Raw genomic sequence first — 21,124 nt, forward strand, 5'->3', positions numbered from 1 at the left:
GTTGTAAGATCGTCGTGCATTAGACGGCAAGAAAATAAGTTCGGAGATACTCACCCTGTTTTAGCAAAGTTTGCCCAGTGCCGCATCATCCTCCGGGACAGCTCAACCTCCTCGGCGGTGTACCCCAAGGTAGCGTTCAGGGGCCCCCCGAAAACGAACGGTATTTCCGCGGTGTGGAGCACGCCCGCCCAGTCCGGAGAGACTACGTTAGAGGCACGATGGGCGAACTCGTACATGTAGGCCGTCGTCCCGACTCGGGTATGGGCGCGCGCCGTCCTGAAGTTCGGGCAAAAGTAATACTGGTCTGTTAAGGCGGTGTCCAGGGCGTCTCGGTACATGTCCCCATCATCGGGGCGCAGCCAGTCGGTGTACTGGAAGGCGACTGCCTCCACTGCCAGCTCGTTCAGACCAGTCGTCATCGCATAGATGTTTTGTATGAACTGGCTCCTGTCGACGCTGCCAACACCGTACCCAGGAATTCCATAAAGTATCAAGAACAGCATCCCCTCATTGGTATTGCTGCCCAGCAGGATGTCCGTCTGTTTGAACTGTCCATCATCTAGAGCCTTTACGGGGTTTTGTTGGATGAAGCTGCCGTCGATGACCGGGTACAGCGGCGGGTAGCCGGCCACAAGGCTCTCTGCGTCTTGTTCTCTCAGACACGCCATCATGGCTGCTGGGCCTTGTTCAGTGGGACACCCCAGCCTCTCGGCCAGAGCCTTGGTGTTGCCGTACATGTCGTCTGGAGAGAAGATGAGCTCCTCATACAGAGCCGTCCCGCTCTGCAAGATGGCGCGGTTAAACACGTCTCTGCTCTCCGGGGACATCAGGTGGAGGGCGGCGCTTATGGCTCCCGCACTCTCACCGAAGATGGTGACTTTGGAGGGGTCGCCCCCGAACGACGCGATGTTGTCCTGCACCCACTGCAGGGCCACCAGCTGGTCCGTCAGCCCCATGTTCCCTGGAGCGTCATTCGTCCCGGCGTAGGCGAACCCCAACGTGCTAACCCGGTAGTTCACACTCACCACCACGACTCCCTCTGTGGCGGCGAGGTACCGACCATCGTATATGTCAAGGGCAATCGAACCCCTGCAAAACAAATTTGTTAAGAAAAGTGATTTAAGTTTGGCCTCCTACCAGCTTGTTCTGGACCTGCAGGGCCGTGTTGTCGTTTCGTTAATATTTCGAAATATTTGTTAGCTGCGGGCCACCAATACACAATGACTACTGTATGTGTTTTTACCTTTCCCCTTACCAGTACATCCTACGGTTTCGTCGCTATTGTTAACTGCCTTTGTATCTTCCAGGGAATGTTTTTGGTTAGACTCTAAACACATTTGTATGAAATACAAAAAAAAACAACGTAAAAATCGTCGCATTCTGATAATAATAAAGCGTTAGTTGTTTGGATTTTTAGTCAAACCGCATCAACACGTACGATGTGAAGGAGCCGCCGTATATCCAGACCATGACGGCAGCCGCGGTGGGGACGGGAGTCGGCTGCCACACGTTCAGGTACAGACAGTCCTCGCTCTTCGGTGTGTTGATCTCCCATCCTGGCAAAACGTCGGAGCCAGAGGAGTCATCGACCTGAATACACGCGTTTGGTTTCCTGGAGAATAAATAATGACATTATCTGGTCTAGTTCCTAACTTTGACAAGTGTGCTGTACTTCGCATTGGCTCCCTAAAATATACAGACTTCTATTTACCCTCTCCTCTGCCCATACGATGGACAGATGGACCTACAGAAGTTTTAGGTATCCATATTCCTGTAAACTTTAAAGATATTGTGTCAATCAATTTTGACCGAAAATATATGAAAATAGATAAAATTTTGAATCCCTGGAAAGAAAAAGGACTATCACTTATGGGGAAAGTCACTCTGGTAAATACACTTATAGTTTCACAGTTTATATTTTTATTAAGTTCGCTCCCGTCTCCATCGTCAGCTTTTTTCGACAAATATGAAAAAAAGATTTTCAAGTTTTTATGGCGTGACGGACCCGAGCGAGTTAAGCGAAAGACAATATATAATGATTATGATCAAGGTGGATTAAAACTTCAAAATCTGCGAGCTGTCGATCTCAAACTGAAGGCCGCTCTAGTGCCAAAACTGCACAAAAACGAAAACTGGTTTTGTTCTAAATTATTGTCCTCCTCTAGTCCTGTTCTTAGAACCAGTACGTTTCCTTTTGCACAGCTTAAAACGAATGACTTCGAAATCTTGATTAAGAAAGTAGTCAGTCTGTTTTTTCGACAAGTTATACAAAGTTGGTTGAAATACCAACTACGCCCCCCAGAAAATAGCATACAAGTCAAACAGCAACTCCTTTGCTTGAATTCACATATTTGTATAAATAGGCGACCCTTTTGTTCCTCAGCCTTCTTCAATAAAAAAGTACTTTTTGTAAATGACATTATTGATGCTGAGAATAATGTTTTGTCTTTTGACAGCTTTGTAGTCAAATTTGGAGATGTCTGTACAGCTTATCAGTATCATCAACTTTTGTCAGCTATTCCTCCTCAATGGAAACATATTCTAAGACAAGGCTCCTCAGAGCTACGTGTTTGCATCCCTGCCTGTAGAGATGTAACCTGGCTACATAGTAAAAATATTAATAAATGCTTATATGCTTTCTACATGAATGAAGCCAGATTATGTGAAACTTCAGACAGGATACAGTACACGTGGGAAGATTATTTCAACTGTCCAATACCATGGCAAAAGGTTTATAGCCTACCTTACAAAATTTCCATTGACTCTAGTGTTTGCATGTTTCAACATAAACTATTATTCAAATACTTGACCGTGAACAAGACCTTATACACTTGGGGTTTGAAGGAGTCGCCCTTATGTGAATATTGTAATGAAGATGAAGAAACAGTCTTCCATCTCTTTTTTCATTGTAGAGTTGCTACACGTTTCTGGAGGCAAGTAGAAGACTGGGTTTTTCATCAATACGGGGGAACATTTAAATCTGAACCTGTTTAAAGTTATCTTTGGTGATTTGAATTGTCGGTGCCCAGTTTCTGCCAATATGATTATCCTTCTTGGCAAACACTTTATTTTCAAGAACCGTCAACGCTCTCTTAATTTACAAGCCTTTATTTCATATATGTCATACTTCCATAGGCTAGAATATATTATAGCAAAAAGGATGGATAAGATAAAAGAACACTTTGGTAAATGGGGGAAAATAGCTTTATCGTTAAAACAGTGAATAGTGAATAACATATATACAACTTCTGTTTACCATTTCCTTGTTATATACAAATGTGTACACTGCTATAAGTTATCCTCATTGTTTTCTGGTTTTATTTATCTTTTCTGTACTACATGTACTTTCAGTATTATCGCTCTATGTATGATATGTGTATCTTGTGTTTGAAAAATCAATAAAAAGTTATATAAAAAAAAAAAAATAATGACATTAGATCAGCCGCGCGTGACCACTTGTTCCATCTATTTGCGTTCACAGGTGGTTTTGGGGTTAGGGTTGCTGACATAGAATCTAAAGGTTCTGGGTTCGAATCCCTAGCAGACCCCAATGTTTTGCATCGCGATCGGCACTTTGCACCTATTTTCCTACTCGACTCATGTGGAAACGGTACATAGCTTTGGGCACATGAACATCCTATTGGACCGTAAATTACGGAGACACTGTGTGTGAGGTTTTTTATCACACCTTGAGCCCGCCACATTTGTCGAAGACTGCATTCCCGGTGTGAGTGGATCAAACCACACATTCTGACTTTGACCAGGACGTGTTACACTCATTAAATGACGCCATGCCCGGACCACTACTATGCAAGCGCCGGGCACTAAGTACGGAGAAACATCGCATATTCAACATAGTAAGTCATATATTAAAGCTGTGTAAAATATATCGATAGGCTTCCTTACAATTTCTTCTTTCGAATGTGATGCCTCGGTCCTTACCTCGTGGCGTGGTAAACCCCGTCCCAGGGCTGCAGGCGCTCCGCCCGCCGGAACCGCCGGGCCCCGACGGGCGGGTGTGCGAACGGGATCCCCAGGAAGGTGTTGACTGTCGTCCCGCTCACGTCCTGCTCCAGCCCCAACACTCTTCCTGCCGGGGCCGTGACGTCAGCCGCCGCCTGGACCTCACCTGGGCCGAGCAGGACGGCACACACCGCGGCTAGGACATACAGGAACATGGCCAGTGCTGGATTGAACTGTGAACAGAAAGCGTCAGAATCTTGGACTATAGAAATCTAGATCTGTCCCAGAATCTGATTTCTTTTCCCCCAAAGTAATTAAGAACTCTAAAGAGCCGAACACGGCGACACTCCTATTTAGGATACACAGGAACGGTAACATGACGTTCGTCTCAAACAGTCCTACATGTATCATCATTCAAACATTCAGTAGAACGTAACAAGCGAGATGGTGAACCATGCAGAAATCTTCAAATATTCCACATTGATTTGGATTCGGATTTCACCAGTCGGTGGAAAGAGCATACTGGGCTACGCCTTTCAGTGCCTGAAGCACGGTATATAATAACCCACTGCCCTTACGGTCTCAAAAGGTTTTGGGTCTATCTTTACCCTCTGCCTGTCCTTTGTATGTGGTACTGTTAACATAAGTGTGTAGTTCCACATTATTCTTGTCTGTCTAAAAATAATACTGAGATTAGCCCTGAGTCCAGCGAAGTCAAACTCCACTGCACAATTAGTACCGAAACAAAGCTAATCTCCAAGCAGATCTTGCTGTGGCAAATGGGAATGAGTCTAGTCGGCAGAGGAGTTGCTCATCTGCCGGATAAACTCCTTGCAATTTGCCACAGAAAGATCTGCTTGGAGCTGTGGCCAATAACTCCTCACTGCCGGCTAAACTCCTTCCTATTTGCCACAGCAAGATCTTCTTGGAGATTGAAACAAAGCATCGTGCTTCCTCTCAAGCATAACGCTTCAGGTTCGACTGACGAAGAACAAGAAGAAGAAATATGTCACAGAAACAACACTCTTACCTGCGACCTTACACAGGGTGTAGTCGGTACTCCGTGGGTGCGGCAGGAGTGAGCCACTCACGGTGTGTGATCAGCAGTGCTGACGTGCTTATTTGCGTTACGGTCATAGACACCACATAAAGGAGTCATGGCAGCAACTATTCATCCGTATGGACCGGCAGCCAATAGAAACTTCGGTCGCTCGTTGGAAAACTGTAGATCTACAGTACACAATATTTGTTTGTAGCCAGTGTTAGTACCTGTATGACAAAAAGACTAAACCCGGTTCCGCCCCTTCTAAACTTCAGATTTGTCATGAGCAAAGTTGTTCAGTGACGCGTACGTCAGCCCGCCTGTTGCTAGCGAAGTTTGGGTGCGGTGTCAAGTTAAGTCAAGCCCGTTGCTGCTTATCACGATACGCCTTCTATTCAGGACCTGTGGTCCGAAAAACATGCAGACAAAACAGGCATTCCATCATTTCCTTCGAAATCGATTGTTCTCAGTCGTGTCTTAATCACCTGAATAAAGCCTTGCTTACGTCCGATTGTTTCCGTGGGTTTGGCGTCTTTGTATCACATGTTGTTGCCCTTGTTGACAATCCATCTCAACGTAGGTATATACAAAAATGTATTTAGAAATAGTTGCCCCCTATCCCCTTCTTTTCTTGACCAATTCTGAATATCTCATTGAATATCTTCCCGTGGACTAGTGCGCAACCAGTTCTTTCTAGAATAACATTGTTCTTTCTTGCATATTGTTGTTGTGGTGGTATGGGAATACGAGGGGCGTTCAATAAGTAATAACTCTGACTCATTTTCCATAGCAGGAGATTAATGAAACTTGGCACAGTTATTAGTCTTTCTCTTCATAGGAACCACCCAGAGTTATGCATTTCTCCCATCGTTTGATGCTGCTCTGGACACCGTTTTTGTAGGACACCCCAGGTTGGTCCTCCAACAGATGCCTCATCAATGGCAGAAGAGGAACGACCATGTCTGGGAGCTGTTTCCACAGACTTCCGGCCATGTTTGAATTCAGGATGCCAGCGTTTTACAAGGTAATATGATGGGGCATCATCACCATAAGTTTCTTTCATTTCATCAAAAGTCTCCTTGGCTTTGGTGTGCGTCCTTTCAAATACAAAAACCGGATCACTGCGCGACACTCAACTGGCTCCATTTCACACCTTGTCCATTTCACAACTAACTCAGTTCAAACACCATTAAATCAGAAACTACAATTAGTTCAGAGCTCTTTTTTGCAGCATAAAGTATAGAGATATGAATCATTACACATGCAAAATTTCATCTAGATCAGACAACTGAAAGTGGGTCAGAGTTATTACTTATTGAACGCCCCTCGTATATTGAACCTGCTGCAAAAGATTGACTGAAATCCTATAGAAACTTATAATTACTTGTCCTTAGTTGGCCAAATTCTTTTTTTTTTCATCCAGCTGATACGTCTGCTTGGAGACTACCAGAAACCTGCCTGTCGGAGAGCTCGCTCCGGAACTGCCGTCCCTGGGCACACTGCATCGTCTACCGATGGGGCAAGGCGAAAGGAAAGCTGACGGAGCAGTGTTACCCTCCGGTGATTGGCCAAATGTCGTATTTGAGTGCCGACCAACCACTTGCAGGACTCGTCTTTCTATTTTACATCCTGAGGTGATTGATGAAGTGGATGGGTGCTAACATGTCGCCTGACCGAGCTCGCGAATCACCATGTGGCACATCTATGCATCGTCACTTCCATGATTGATAACTTCCACCAGATAAACTTATGTTTCTGACACAAGTAACCTAGTAAGAGGTGGATTACTGAGGAAAAAGGGGTGATTTGCTTCCCTGGAAGTGGCAAAACGCGTTCTTGCAGAGGAAGCTCGTTATGGAGTAACAAGAGAGTGAAGTTTTGATGAACATTTGCCATAAAACTTAAAAGCAGCGATAGAATAACGCTAGACTTGCTACATTACGCCTTTCAGACAAAGGTTGTGCGGTGGCAAACAAGTCACTGCCAACAAGTTTGGAGTATGAAAACATTATACTGAGAACGATAGTGCACGCGGTGGATTGTCTGAGTTCCTCCAAATAAAGTTCGGCAGTTTTCCCGAATAGTAGTTGACTCTCGCCTCGTCTTAACCGTCTCAGATTACTTATTGTCAATAAATGCTATGTATTTTAGATACTTTTGAAGGACGCCCGTTGCTAGCTACACAGGGATTAGGTAGCACAAATAAGCTGGATGTAAACCCGCCACAACCTCATGGATGCCAGTCAGTACTTTGAGAAGAACTTCGGTAATACGACCTTCAAGTCGCCCAGCCCACATGACGCATAAGACACCCAACAACAGAAAGATTACACAAAGTCAAAGTCTTTCATGAAATTTTAGATTCATAAAACCTATTCAAAATTAGACAGTCAACTTTTCATACAGCAGCAGTTTAGATTAGAGTCTGCAGGATTCCATGGCACAACACTAAACTTTTCTACCTGAGTGGGACAGATATACGCTCATTAAGACGACCAACTACTCTGGCACTGAAATATCCCCTTACCTGTTCCAATTCTTTTTAATCCACAGACTACTAAATTGACTCAAAACGTTTCTAGTTGCCATCTTTATTCACCATATCGCAAGGCCTGTACAGAAAACTGCATGTAGGGAGTTAGCTGGGAATATAAACTTTGCACAACAGAAAGAATCAAATGTGTCTGAAAACAAAACAGCAAATTCTCTAGTCATACCATCATTTGGATTGCATGATTTTGCATTTCTATTTTCATGATGTACAGATGTCATGTATCGCAATCACACTTGATCATAGAGCTCTAAAACTGATAGCTTTGGGACATACACAGGATCGTTGGACAAGCTGCACTGAAGAAAAATTACACTTCCGCATTTGACTGAATAAAAGCCTATTTGCTATCGATACAAAACTCCCTGTAGCACTTACGTTCAAAAGCCAACAACGTACAAGTGGTATGATTCAAAATTCTCTCTATTTGTTTTGCTTCTAAAAATCACAAACTCACTTGCACCAAGTTGCATGGAAACTCAATGTTGAACGTGATATTTTATTACAATACATGCTTTACTGCTAAAATACAGCCCCTACTATACTAAGTATCCGGCTTGGGCCTAGTAAATCAATATTGCAATGAATACATTTCGTACAAGTAAAGAACTTGGTGTGTCTCCATACTGGATCCGGAGAATTCTTTGGGGCACAAACGAGTCATGAGGACATGTCACGATAGGACAGAAGTTCGGGTGTTATCAGATTTTACTAAAATAGTATGTCTAGGACCAGTCTGAACGGTTTGGATCCCAGTTTGTGTGCGGATTGCCAGAGGTCAGTGATGCAAGCAACATGATCACAGTTTCAGAACATCATTGCAAGTGGGATAACTGTATAGTAAAAGTGTTTTTTTAACACATGACGCTTTCTAATAGATATCTGCCCGTAACGCAGACAATTTCGTTCTGTTCAATAGGCTCATCTTATAATTACTGAGCCAGATCTTACTTATCAGGAGGTCGCAGGTGACTGACCTACCTTTGGATTATCGATGTGTTTGCGCCATCTCCGGTCGCACATCAGAGTGTACAACACACGCCAGGATCAATAGGGTAATATCAAATCTTGCGACGATGTTGACGCTTTGGTCTGGGGTGTTTATGTCTAACTGAAGTACTGAGGTGTTTTACAGGACGATGACTATAAATATACCCGTGATATTTTCAAAAGACAGTAAGAATAACATGTCAACAAGGATCCAGAAACAACATAGACCAACATATCAATATCATGATCAAAGAGAAATAACCCACACATTATAGAAAAATGAGGCATTTCGTCTTCCACTGCTTCTGAGGAAATCCAACTTACTCGTCCTGATCTTAGAAATAGGCATTTGCAAATAGTAACCTGTAATAGATATGTGTAGAAAGATGCTAGTTGTAAGAATGTCTAAAGAACCATTCTCGTCTTTTCCGTTTGAAAGCCGCCGACCGCCACATCATAAACAGATGTCCATCTAAAAATCTATTTCCTTGGGTCAGAGGTAAAGACAAAACATACGCCTCTGACTCACAGCCGGACTAACGCACCTCGTGATCACAGTTTACTGTCAACTAAATATCTGCTTGTGGGGACTGTGCGTTCATACTGATGGTCTTGATAGCATACCCTCGCTCTACCAGTCTCCAAAGATTATTTGTGAAATAGTGTGAATTACCCAACTGATTGAATGATGGTATATCGCAGAATTTTGCAGGATGTAGGAGTGCCGTTTACAACGTATTGGCCGACTACTGATTCCTGATACCATTCAATCCATTTGAATGGATCCATTTGAATGGGTAATTTCTCTTATTTTCTATTATGTTGTGTTTGGAGTTTGTCTTCTTGTTTGTTGTTGCTGATAACGAATACATCTCCGTGAACGAATAGTGTATTGCAAAATCTCTACAAGTGAAAGTTGTTTGAAACGGGAGGCCCGACAACGGTACGCAGCCAACAAAATAGCCATGTGAAAACGACAGCCGTATCTAGGGCCTGCAAGGGAGGCTAAAGGTTGTTGGCCATTGCTCAATTCCTCTGATATGACGAAGCTTGATATTCATGACTGATAAGAGAAGAAACTATTGACTTGGACCAATGGGAAGCGTCCCGGTTCATAACGACCGGCTTGTATCGTAGACTCCCAAAGAGTTCTTCCTTGTCACCTGTGTCGCACCAACCGTGTTCTGGTCAGAAGACAATCGAGCGGACCGAGGACTGAGCACAACTGGACACACATACTGACTCTGGTTTGGACCAAACTTGATATCGACTGCCTACCGGTACTTCCCGAACTTTAGCAGAAGGTAAGAACTGTTCTTGTACCAAATTATTCGTATAATGCTGTTCTCGATCAGGATTTTTCTGTCGTTTCATTTTCAAGAGGATGAGCGCTAAGAACCTCTGACAGTTGTATGAAATCTCGTGTATCCCCTATTAACGTTGTGCGTTTGACTGCATGTTGTAATAGGTGATAGCGATAAATAGAAGTACAGAGGAGACCTGAGTCCTGGTAATACCCATGTCACATTATGTACGATCTTCGGGCGTACCGATGGAAGATCGGCCAGATTTGAGATCAACAGAGGGTTGCGCGTATTTTTCACCTGCAAACCGTCCCTGTCACATATAAGCCATACTTTGTACCTTGTACAGTCCTTGTGCAATAAAGTTATAATCATAAGCGAGGCTCGGGCGATTGCCGCAGAATCGTCTTCCGATTGATTTTCGCCAAATGTGACAGGGGTATTACTCATATTTTCCGTTTGCCTCTACCAGGCGATCGAGAAACCTGGTTCGATAGAAATTACACAATCTAATAACGCACGTGTGTCTTTCCGTTGTTACACAGATTTCAAGAAAACAAATATGCTGTGGAAACTGTTGCTGCTCAACTTGGTGATGTTCGTCGCTTTCCGCGGGACAACCAGCCAATATTTGCCGGTGCCCCAACCCGAGCCCCAACCGCCTGGCCCGAGCTCAGGTGAGTGCATCTTTGTTGTCTATTACCTACGTGACAACGGAGATAATGTTTTCTGTCCGACGGTGTGTTTGTTTCTCTTGGTGTGTGTCCACAGCTATTTGACTAATGTGGAGTGACAGAATATGAGATGGACATTTGTAAGATGGGAACGTTGGCTTGTGCTTGGGTGCATTAAAAGCTGCTCCCACAGGATAGGACTGAGGTTAGCTGGGGCCGGATTTCAAGTTAGATTGGCAGAAAACTGAACAGGTAGAATCAGCGAGAAATTGATGATAATGACATTTACTGAGAAACAGCACTGTTGACCGGTCCATTACCATCCGCGGGACAGTCGGCACTGACCAACCGGTCGGGCAGGCCACAGGAGGCGAGTACAGTTTAATCCGCAAATTATTGACCGAATCCACTTTTCGTACGATTTGAGGATCCGGATTCTGGATCAGACTGACTCAGATTGTTAGAGATACAGGGACTGTCACTTTAGAAACAAGTTTTCTGTTTCTCCAGACATTATACATATTTGTCTGAACCCAAAAGAATGACATAAAGCTAGGACTAGGTGGACGTAGCATTATAAAGCAGCAATATTCTGATTTCCCCGTGTGCCCTCCAGACACTCTATCATTCCATAATTTAATAAAATATACGTAAGGCTGATTTTAAATCAAGAAATCTCTGAACGATCTTAAAAGTCATTTTGCAGTATGTTTGCTGTATCAGTTTATAGCGGTAGCAACCACATTTTCTCCTCGCCGCTTGGCCAATATTTGACTTTGATATCATTCCTTTCGCGCCGTTGCACCAGACTACGGTAAAACGGCCTCAGAATTGTGAGGTGTTATCTTAAGAAATCTTAATCATAATATGATCTTGAAAGTCCTGTTTGTAGTGGGTATGTATGAAAAATTTAACAACTTATTTCCTCTTTTTCTGTGGTCCGAAATTGACCTCGATCTTTAGCAATTATCCCATCACAACCATAAACCGAAATGGGTCTGCACGGGGTCACTTTTCCTTCACTGGATTGTAGTGGCCCAATTTGTTGCTTGGTTGTGATGAAAGTTTAGTACACAATTTTGTTGATTTTGTATGCATGACAAAGTAGTATAGTATTAGTAGAACAAACAACTTGCCTCTGTGAGTTTCCCTGTAATTCTAGGCTCGAGCTCACATATCCAATCCGACCCAACAGGGCAGTTTTGGGAGAGATAATTATCTGTATCTGTATCTATATAGCCGGTATAACCGCCGTTCGGCGTAAAACACCATCTAGAAAACTATGATAACAAAACAATCAAAATGCTCGTGCCATTTCCTAACATACTTAGTACGTTGATCAGATTAACGTCTCGGCATCTATGTCACGTTCCAACAGGTTGCGCCGCCGACATTGTTTTCATTGTTGACGATTCCTCCAGCATATTGGGCCCCCGGTTCGGCCTCGCCCTGCAATTCATCATCGACTTTCTACAATGCTTTACTGACCAGGATATCGGAGTGAGTCGGAAATTTATACTTTTTGTAAAACCGATACAAATTCTGCTTCTTTTCCACTTCTTTGCATGAATATCATACCATTTGCCCTACTCTAGTGGCCGACTGCCCACCATTTGCTCCATTTGCACCATATTAATGTTGGAAATTTCTAATCCTCATTTAACTAATCCTCTTGTTTGTCGTGAGGGAATATGAGTGACTGAGCTAGTGAGTTGTTTTATCATACCCACTGCACTACACATAGACCATCGAATATTGTGCTCCATGCATGATCAATCCGTTTCGAGCTACATCTAAATTTACATCTAACCCGGGAGCAGAAAACATAACCTCCTTCTCAAAGAAGTTAGTATTAGGTAGTGCAGTTATTGTATTGTGACTATCTATACGTAAGGTCCATCTGGCCAACCGGGTAACTTTTGAGTTCTGATGGTCCATTGACACAAGTACTAACTAGAGTTCGGGGACCTCATACCTCCATGAAATATTTATTGCTTTTTTGTGGATGGTATGTATGTTTATAGTCGGTTGTATTTGAGAGTAATGGTTATAAATGTTATGGGAAAGTAGTGGTGTATTTATTTAATGACACAGAGGATGTCCATCTGATTAGTAATTATTAAAATGTGACACTTAATTATGTAATGTGCGTTTAAGAGGTCGACGGCATATGGTAGCGTGGTGTTCCTTAAGCTTGATGTTTGGCATTTAAACTGTCTAAGGTTGTCAGCATTATTGAGGTTCGACTATGTGCCTCAGAGCGGTGTGGTGGGAGGAAGTTGGGAAACTCAGAAAGAAGAAGGGATGTGGCCAACTTTAGTTAGATGGTGATTTGATTTTCCACCAATATGTCATAACATCAGCTGTTCACACGGTACAAAAACGAGATGCACACTTTCCTCTGATAGCCCTACACCAACTGTAAGATGAATGCTTGACGCCAACCCCGTCTGCTAAAAAACAAGTACCATTGGCTACGAAAGAGACAACTAACAACTGTCCCTTATCGTAACAAAATCAGAACATCTGTATCGCCCATAAAACTTCTGACACCCAACCCATCTAAGATGAGAGGACCTAATGGCATTTTAATCACCATGTCACTCAAATCAGCAGTACAGTATGTGAGACATCCATACCTGTTAAGCATTACCGTTAAATGTACCTCAACTTCTTAATACTTACGCTTCACGTCTCCATGATATCCTAAGCAAACATAAATAAAACTAATTATCATATTAAAAAAACTCGGGGTTCCCCAAACAGCTGTCATACAAATCACCTCACTATCTGCTTGGAGCTAAGCCCATTAACAAACACTTAAAGCACGATGCCTGTTCCATTATATCGCAGATATAGGGGTGATTTCTGATATTATTACATCGATTATAACGAGAGATACGGCGCCCAAAATCTCATCGATTCGAGCTTTCATCACACCCCACCAACACAACAAGTATGAAACCAATCCATCCAGCCGTTCTTGAGCAACTGTTAGCTGCTGGCTACATGGCCCATGGGTGATTAATTACCTGACCTACATACGTCACCGGGACATGCCTGTTCCAATATTTCGCAGATATAGGGGTGATTTCTGATATTATTACATCGATTATAACGACAGATACGGCTCCCAAAATCTCATCGATTCGAGCTTTCATCACACCCCACCAACACAACAAGTATGAAACCAATCCATCCAGCCGTTCTTTAGTTATCATCTACACAGACAGAGACACATAACAGAAAATATAACCTCCATTCCATGACATTTCATGGAGGTAATAATAAACACATGCATACATGTACGTACAAACCAACGCTTCACTGCGAGGTCTTCTTATGCGGTTTTAGAAGACTATAGGAGTGTTCTTTTCCTGTTTCCTGTGACATATAGATCGGAGTCATACTTTACAACTGCGTACCGAGGACAGGTATTCCGCTGGGCATGTACACAATCTCCAACCCCGGTCTACCTTTCGCCATCAGTAATCTGACGCAGGAGGGAGGCCTGAGCCGAACAGGACACGCCCTCAGCTTCATGACAGACACGGTAGGACCAACAGACCGGTACAGACGTTAGTTTGATGTGAGGCCGGTGGTTTCTTGTGGGAACGTACTAAAGTCGCAATGTGGATGATTTGGTATCCTGTGTTTCTACAATCTCTCGCTGACGGGATTGTTTGATAGTCGAGGGTGATTTAGCCAGGCTAGGGAGCTCAGCTGGAGATGGGATCTAGGGAATTTGGGGTTGTGCACTGGATATTCCTGTAAAGGATGATCCGAACTTAAACCGTAATCCCGTTTGTGTTTGTCCATTCATTTATTTATTTGTTTGTTTGTTTATTTTAGTCTAAATTCCGTACCGGGATACCTCGGACAGCTATACTCCTGTCAGACGGATTCCCTCAAAGTGACGCTAACGCACAGGTGGGAAATAGTTTTCAATTCCCAATCTTTGAAATTGGAAGGTGGGTGTAATATTGATACTGTAATATCATGTTACTGTCATGAGATATTTGAACGAGATATGATATTGATATGGTTATTTTACATCCTGTTGGAAACTTGTAAATGCGTGAATACATATTTTACCTAATGCGTCCTTTCCGTCAAAAGCTCCGTGAGGTTTCTTGAATTTGTTGTGTTGGATTAGTTGTTTACACAGATGAACTTAAAGGCTATGAGCAAAGAGTTCGAAATTTCGTTGAATAATTAATGTTGCATGCTTAATTTTAGAAGTGACACCTTTATTGTGATAGTACGAGGGTGCTTCAGAAAGTAGTGCCATCGGTCTTATAACAAGCTAATGTTTCCATCGAATTAGTTGAAATTTGGCACAAAGGTAAAGGCATATATCTCCCTTAGATTGATGCACCTCATCTCTTTTTTGGATGTTTTTATGAGTGACTGAGTTGAGTTTAAGATGACCACACCCCTGGTAGCCCGTCGGAAGAAATTAAAGGCTCAATTAACGTGTAATTGACAATGTCACTGACTCACTTGTCGCCATTGTAAGACACTGAGCCTGCCCATGTATGAAGCTGTATTTCTCGTTCAACCACATGTCTACTTTCATCTTTGAAGTCCAATCAGTTTTTCTTTGTCATTTACAGAGACACCCACTGATATACAGACAAAATTTCAGTTTCGTACAGTAGTTATAAGTGGGTCAGATCTAGAAGAACTGATCTTCTGACAACCTGCAGGGTGTGTGATCATCTTGAAATCAACTCAGTTGCTCATTAAAATCTGAATAACTAATTGAGATATGTCAATATCAAGAGGACATATGCCTTTACCTTTGTGCCAAATTTGAACTCATTCGATGGAAAAATGAGCCTGTTACAAAACCGATGGCATTACTTTCTGAAGCACCCTCGTATATGCGGGGTACCTTTGTAATTAGCAACAAGAAAAATCTGTTATCTCATGTGAAAGAAATACTTAACAATAGCGGCTTGTCCTTTATTTGGAATAACGACAACACTGACCTCGACAGGCAACATATTTGTACTTTACTTAGAAGAAGGCTATCTGACATGTACATTCAAAGTTTTCTCCACAATTTATCTGTTGATACTGGTAAACTAAGATTGTATAAGCATCTCAAATCTGTGTACACTATGGAAAATTATCTACACACCAAAGACTTTGATGTAAGATCAGCTATATGTAAGCTCAGAGTAAGCGCACATACGTTAGAGGTCGAAAGAGGTAGATACAAACAATTACCTGTTAACGAGAGAATATGTAAATATTGTACAGGAAAAGCAGTGGAAGATGAAATGCACTTTATTTGTCATTGTCCTCACTACAGTACCGAAAGAGACAAACTATTTAAACTAATTAACAAATTTTTTCCCAGCTTTGCACATCGTAACGAACTACAAAAAACTGCCTTCCTGTTAGCACCACCCAATGCATATGTCTCCCAAAATGTCGGAAATTTCATCCTCCACTGTATACAGAAAAGAAATCAAACCCAATAGCATTCATTTTAGATTAGAAGTATCACTAGTTGTTGACCCCTATGTCCACTTTGTTATTGTATCATTATCATCAATGTACTTTCATACATGTATTTTTGCAATTAGCCTTCGGGCATGAGTTTGCAATAAAGATTATTATTATTATTATCTTCTCAGGCAATGGATGACTATGAGGCACAAGCTGAGGCGGCAAGGGACGCAGGGATCGACCTGTACGCTGTGGGTGTTGGAGCTGCAGGGTCAGTGAACTGGGATGTGCTGGAGACCATCACCGGTAGCAGCGACCGCGTCTTCAGGAGCGACAACCCCTGCAGAGTCGCCTTCCGTATACTGGCGGACCTCTGCGCATCAGCAGGTACGTTATGGTGGAATAGAAAATACCAGAAGCCTTTCTTAATTGTGTCGTTGGAGTTATTAAAGCATGCATGAAAGGATGCTATACCATGTTTCCACTGATCTGTCTTTCTCGAGTCAAAAATACAGAATTAGTCGGAAAAGGTACCAACAAAGATACTGAACAAACTATCTTGCTACAGACATTACAGCCATACAAATGTGACGTAGGTGAACCATATATGTTATTTTTCTCACGCTGTCTTGCTAATAAAATGATATATATGTGAACTACCTCTTACTTGAGTTTGACTTTACCATATTGCCACTCTGGTCACTCATTTGACATACGCCGATTGACGCCTTTTCAGCTGAGGTCGGCTGTTTGTACAACGGACTCATCATACGTGTAGGGGAAGAGTACAAGGTGAGAGCTGAAAGCTCTAACACATGTTTGCCTAAACGTTATGTCAGCTGTTTTGGGCTCAATGCCTGTTTCTCCCTCTTTCTCTCTCTCTCTCTCGTTCTCTGTTTCTTTAATTCTCTAGCTCTCTCTCTCTCTCTCTCTCTCTCTCTCTCTCCCTCCCTCTCTCACACAACTTTGAGACACTTTGAGGACAGTAAGGTAAATATGATCTGTCTCTACTTCCACCCTACAGCCGGACGACTGCACCTGGTGCACCTGCCCAGCTGCCGGAGAGGAGCCTGTGTGCTACATCCAGGACTGTGCGGCTCCGTACTGCGACGATCCCGTCAAGGTCGCGGGGCAGTGCTGCCGGTCCTGCGACCGTGAGTCTGCCTTTATCCTTTAATTACTCAAGAAAGTTTTGCTGGATTGTAATACTGATTGTTCGTGTGTACTTTTATTTCCCTATTAGGCCATGCTGATTTGATTATATGGATGACATCCTCCGGGAACTCCGAAACTGACGCGAGGGAGCGAATAAAAAAAAAGTTTGGCCAAAAAAAAAAGTTGCCTTCAGTGTGGCCAGGAAGGTTGAACATAGGACTAAACACACGTATGGTATACCAGCAAAACTTTTTTTTTTTCTTCTTGGACCAATCCGAAAAAAACAGACTTGAAAAAAACAACAGAGGAACAGGTTTCGTCAATTACAAAATGGACACACTATGTCGGCAGCCATTTGGGGTCTAACCGGGGGGCCAAGAAGACAACAAGAGCGAAGTCAAGTAGAGTTTATAGTCAATTGCACCAAGTTTCTACAGTCAAAGGTACAGAGACAGTTAGCCTTTATTACATGGAGATGGGATTTTAAAATTCAGTGGGAGTCCAATAATCCACCAAACAGATTCCTTTGTAGCAAAATTGACCAATTACCATTGTTTTGAGTATTGCCAGTTCTGAAGTTTCCACTGACAATCAGGTCCAGGTTCATCTCCGGACCTGGAAATGATCGTCTGGACCTGAATTTTCTGTACTGGTACCTCCCCCAACCAACAATAGATTTTTTTCTTTCTGTCCTTTCACATCTTATTCTTTGACGTTAGATTCATTTTGGCATTCTATGACATTAGTTATCTGTTTTCTGATACTTTGTGCTCATTTTACAGCTGCTTTGCACAATTTATTGTGTGGTCGAAAACTTTTTTTTTTTTGGAAATGGCCGAAAATTCATGCGAGCGCGGATGTCATCCATATAATCAAATCAACGTGGCCTTATAAACATTTGGCAAAGCGCGTCACCCCTACAAATATAGGATTGATGGTTTGCGATCATAGTTATCAAAGTGCATGATTTTACAATATCATTTCAGCTCCGCCGGGCTGCCTGCACAATGGAGCCATCATCCCCGTGGGGGAACAGTACAGAGCAGTAAGTGATTTTTATTTTTATGCGTGTGCGTGTGCGTGTGTGTGTGTGTGAGTGAGTGAGTGTGTGTGTGTGCGTGTGTGTGTGTGTGTGTGTGTGTGTGTGTGTGTGTGTGTTTGTGTGTGTGTGTGTGTGTATGTATGTATGTATGTACGGGTGGGGGTGTGTATGAATGGATGGGTGGATGGATGGATGGATAGATGGATCGATCGATGGACGGATGGATGGATGAATAGATAGTTAGGTGCGTGGGTCTTTGGATGGGTGGATGGATGGATGGATTGGATGGATGGATGGATGGATGGATGGATGGATGGATGGATGGATGGATGGATGGATGGATGGATGGATGGATGGATGGATGGATGGATGGATGGATGGATTGATGGATGGATGGATGGATGGATGGATGGATAGATGGATGGATGGATGGATAGATGGATGGAAGAACGGATGGATAGAATTGTTCCAATCATGACTATGCGTCCACTGCAGCCGGACGGCTGCTCATGGTGCCACTGCGAGGCCGACGGAGCACAGGCGATTTGCGCCGCTGTGGGCTGTGCATTCTCGTCCGCCTGCGTCAACCATGTCCGGTACGCTGGAGAGTGCTGCCCGGTCTGCCCGGCCTGCTGCCTCGGCTGTCAGCACGGGGACGGCATCGTTCCTTTGGGGGCTTCTTTCCAGGTAAGAGCAAGTTTATGGACACGTGACTTGAAGGGCCCTAATTTATATCCACAATAATTTCATTTCTTCACGGACAAAGGCTTGCACAGTCAGAGAAAATTTCCAACTCTCAACAATTTCTTTTGTATCCTGTTCCATCCATAACCATATCCATGATTGCCTGGTACCTCCACTCTGCAGGAGGACCCCTGCACGACCTGTCACTGCTACGGTGGACATATGGCTTGCGCGGTGGTGGCCTGCGCCGCTCCGCCCTGTGCTAACCCCGTGCACGTCCCGGGACAGTGCTGTCCTGTCTGCATCGGCTGTGATCACCAGGACGGCATCATCCTGGTGGACAAAGATTACAAGGTGAGATCTTATACTTCAATTATATGTCCATTAAAGTTGAACCCTTGGTGGCTGCTTACATCACACCAGAAGACTTGTTACTGGTTATTAATCTACAAGTAGACCCTACAGTAGCATGGAAAAATATCAAAAGATAACAAATGAGTTTAGCCGGCCTAGGAAAGTTACCGATGCACACTCCTTTGCCGATGAAGTCCTTTGCCAGCTTTGGATACTATCTAATAATACTGTGGGGTCTGCTTGGAGATTTACTGATGATGAGAATCCAACTCAACGTCTTGTCTAAAGCTGTGGCGAAGAAGCCCCTTCCGTCTTTCGGGACAAGTTCCAAAAATGTCTTTGATAGTTTAGATGAGATATTTAAGTTTGTTCCTCATGGGCAGATGAAGTCCAAATCTGTCCTAAGGATCTGATCACACTCTGCCCTGATTACTGTAGTACCCTTGCACTCTTACCCACAGGTGAATGACTGCATGACGTGTTCGTGCCCTGCTGCGGGACAGCAACCGATTTGCTCCACTGCAAGTTGCATGGCCCCGGCCTGCGACCCATCCGAATACACGAAGGTAGCAGGACAGTGCTGCCCTGTCTGTCAAGCTGAAGGTAACTTTTATTCTAAGCTTTACTTGTGTTCAACATTGCAGCAACGCAACACGTTGTTCAACCCAAGCTGCGGTTAGTCACTGATCTATGGTGAAATAAGGCTAACGTCACATTACCAAGCCGAGGACCGTTGTGGAAACGAAAAATAAAAATGTATACGTAAAAATATACACAAATAATGTTCCGACTATTCTCTCTACGTCTTGTGTAATTTGGTGACTTTTATATAATACTTTTCGTTCACGAAAGCTGTCCGGCCGGGCCCCGGTTGGAAATGTGATGTAGGCCTAACTTAACCTAAGAAAGCCTCACAGGATTTCTAAGCCCTTTCAAATGGGTAATTTTTATGTGTATTTAAACATTTCGCAACAATTAGGGGACTCTAGCAGATCTATGTGGAATTAAACTGTAACATGATGATTTTGCGGTAGTAATTAAGATAGATAAAGAAGGCATGCAGGAACTGTGTCAGTATTTAGTATGTGAATTGGAATTGGTATTTCTGGCAGCTTTGTTTGCATTTTGAATGTTGGTTTGTTGGTAATTATTTCCTAATTGTGAAAGGTAGTTCCATCTCAGTCAGCTGTTTCACTTTGTTCGCTGATGTTTTAAACCACACCGAAGTTGGATGACGTATGACATAGTTAAGGTTAGGATGGAAGATGACGCCATCATATGCATGTATGACAATGTCGGTGACGTTTCAGCTCCGGAGGGCTGTCCGTACAACGGCATAGTCATCCCCCTGCATACCATTTACAAGGTAATAGATATAACTGGCACCTGTCTGTCATTAACTATTGTGAGGGGACTCAAATTTTAAGACAGTGATGAAAATGTTGGTTAATACGATTAGCTTACAAGACTAAGTTTTCTAACGTTCAATAGTATGTATAATGTAGCTATCAAGTAGTCAGTTGTACCCGCACCCCCAAGGCTTTGCCTTTGAACAGTGGTCATGGAGGATGGTAATATCAAACTTTTATTTGCTTTCCTATCAAAATCACCAAAAAGGCCTTCTGTTCCATTGTTTTCTTTTAAATTTCATATTGTGGTATACATGCTATTGACGCATTGTTTAGTTTCTCTATTTCCAGCAAAGAATTCTTATTCGAAAAAAATACGTCTTGGCCAACAACGTATACGTAACGTTATAACCTCCTTGGTGTAACGAAATTTATGTGCTTCTACGTTGTTTGCAGTGAGAAGTAAAAGGAAATCAATAACGCGCGTATTAGATTCGCAAAGCCCTGCTAATGTATTATGTACCTACACGGTAAATATGTCGTAATACCCCCTTCA

The 21,124-nt window shown here is 43.0% G+C and overlaps 2 protein-coding genes across 3 annotated transcripts in view; one reads left to right on the top strand and one right to left on the bottom strand.

Annotated features, from left to right (window-relative positions):
• LOC118427511 (cholinesterase 1-like) overlaps nt 1-5,163 on the bottom strand; it is a 6,508-nt gene extending 1,345 nt beyond the window's left edge. The window contains exons 1-4 of the mRNA XM_035837352.1: nt 4,994-5,163; nt 3,943-4,196; nt 1,439-1,612; nt 55-1,089 (exon numbers count right to left, since the gene is read on the bottom strand). Coding sequence (XP_035693245.1) covers nt 55-1,089; nt 1,439-1,612; nt 3,943-4,178 — 1,445 coding nt within the window. The 5' untranslated portion in view covers nt 4,179-4,196; nt 4,994-5,163. The remainder of the gene's footprint in view (nt 1-54; nt 1,090-1,438; nt 1,613-3,942; nt 4,197-4,993) is intronic.
• Nucleotides 5,164-9,275: 4,112 nt separating this feature from the next.
• The window catches only part of LOC118416996 (kielin/chordin-like protein), a 13,093-nt gene continuing 1,244 nt past the window's right edge, over nt 9,276-21,124 (top strand). The window contains exons 1-13 of one of the 2 annotated variants that reach the window (XM_035822325.1): nt 9,276-9,850; nt 10,396-10,527; nt 11,903-12,024; nt 13,922-14,077; nt 14,377-14,454; nt 16,173-16,371; nt 16,721-16,776; nt 17,009-17,138; nt 18,126-18,184; nt 18,677-18,868; nt 19,049-19,219; nt 19,681-19,822; nt 20,530-20,585. In XM_035822325.1, the coding sequence (XP_035678218.1) occupies nt 10,413-10,527; nt 11,903-12,024; nt 13,922-14,077; nt 14,377-14,454; nt 16,173-16,371; nt 16,721-16,776; nt 17,009-17,138; nt 18,126-18,184; nt 18,677-18,868; nt 19,049-19,219; nt 19,681-19,822; nt 20,530-20,585 (1,476 nt within the window). In that variant the 5' untranslated portion in view covers nt 9,276-9,850; nt 10,396-10,412. The remainder of the gene's footprint in view (nt 9,851-10,395; nt 10,528-11,902; nt 12,025-13,921; nt 14,078-14,376; nt 14,455-16,172; nt 16,372-16,720; nt 16,777-17,008; nt 17,139-18,125; nt 18,185-18,676; nt 18,869-19,048; nt 19,220-19,680; nt 19,823-20,529; nt 20,586-21,124) is intronic. The other variant, XM_035822317.1, reaches the window with a different exon arrangement.

This window comes from Branchiostoma floridae, chromosome 1 (genome assembly GCF_000003815.2).
Source record: "Branchiostoma floridae strain S238N-H82 chromosome 1, Bfl_VNyyK, whole genome shotgun sequence".
Classification (NCBI taxonomy): Eukaryota; Metazoa; Chordata; class Leptocardii; order Amphioxiformes; family Branchiostomatidae; genus Branchiostoma; species Branchiostoma floridae.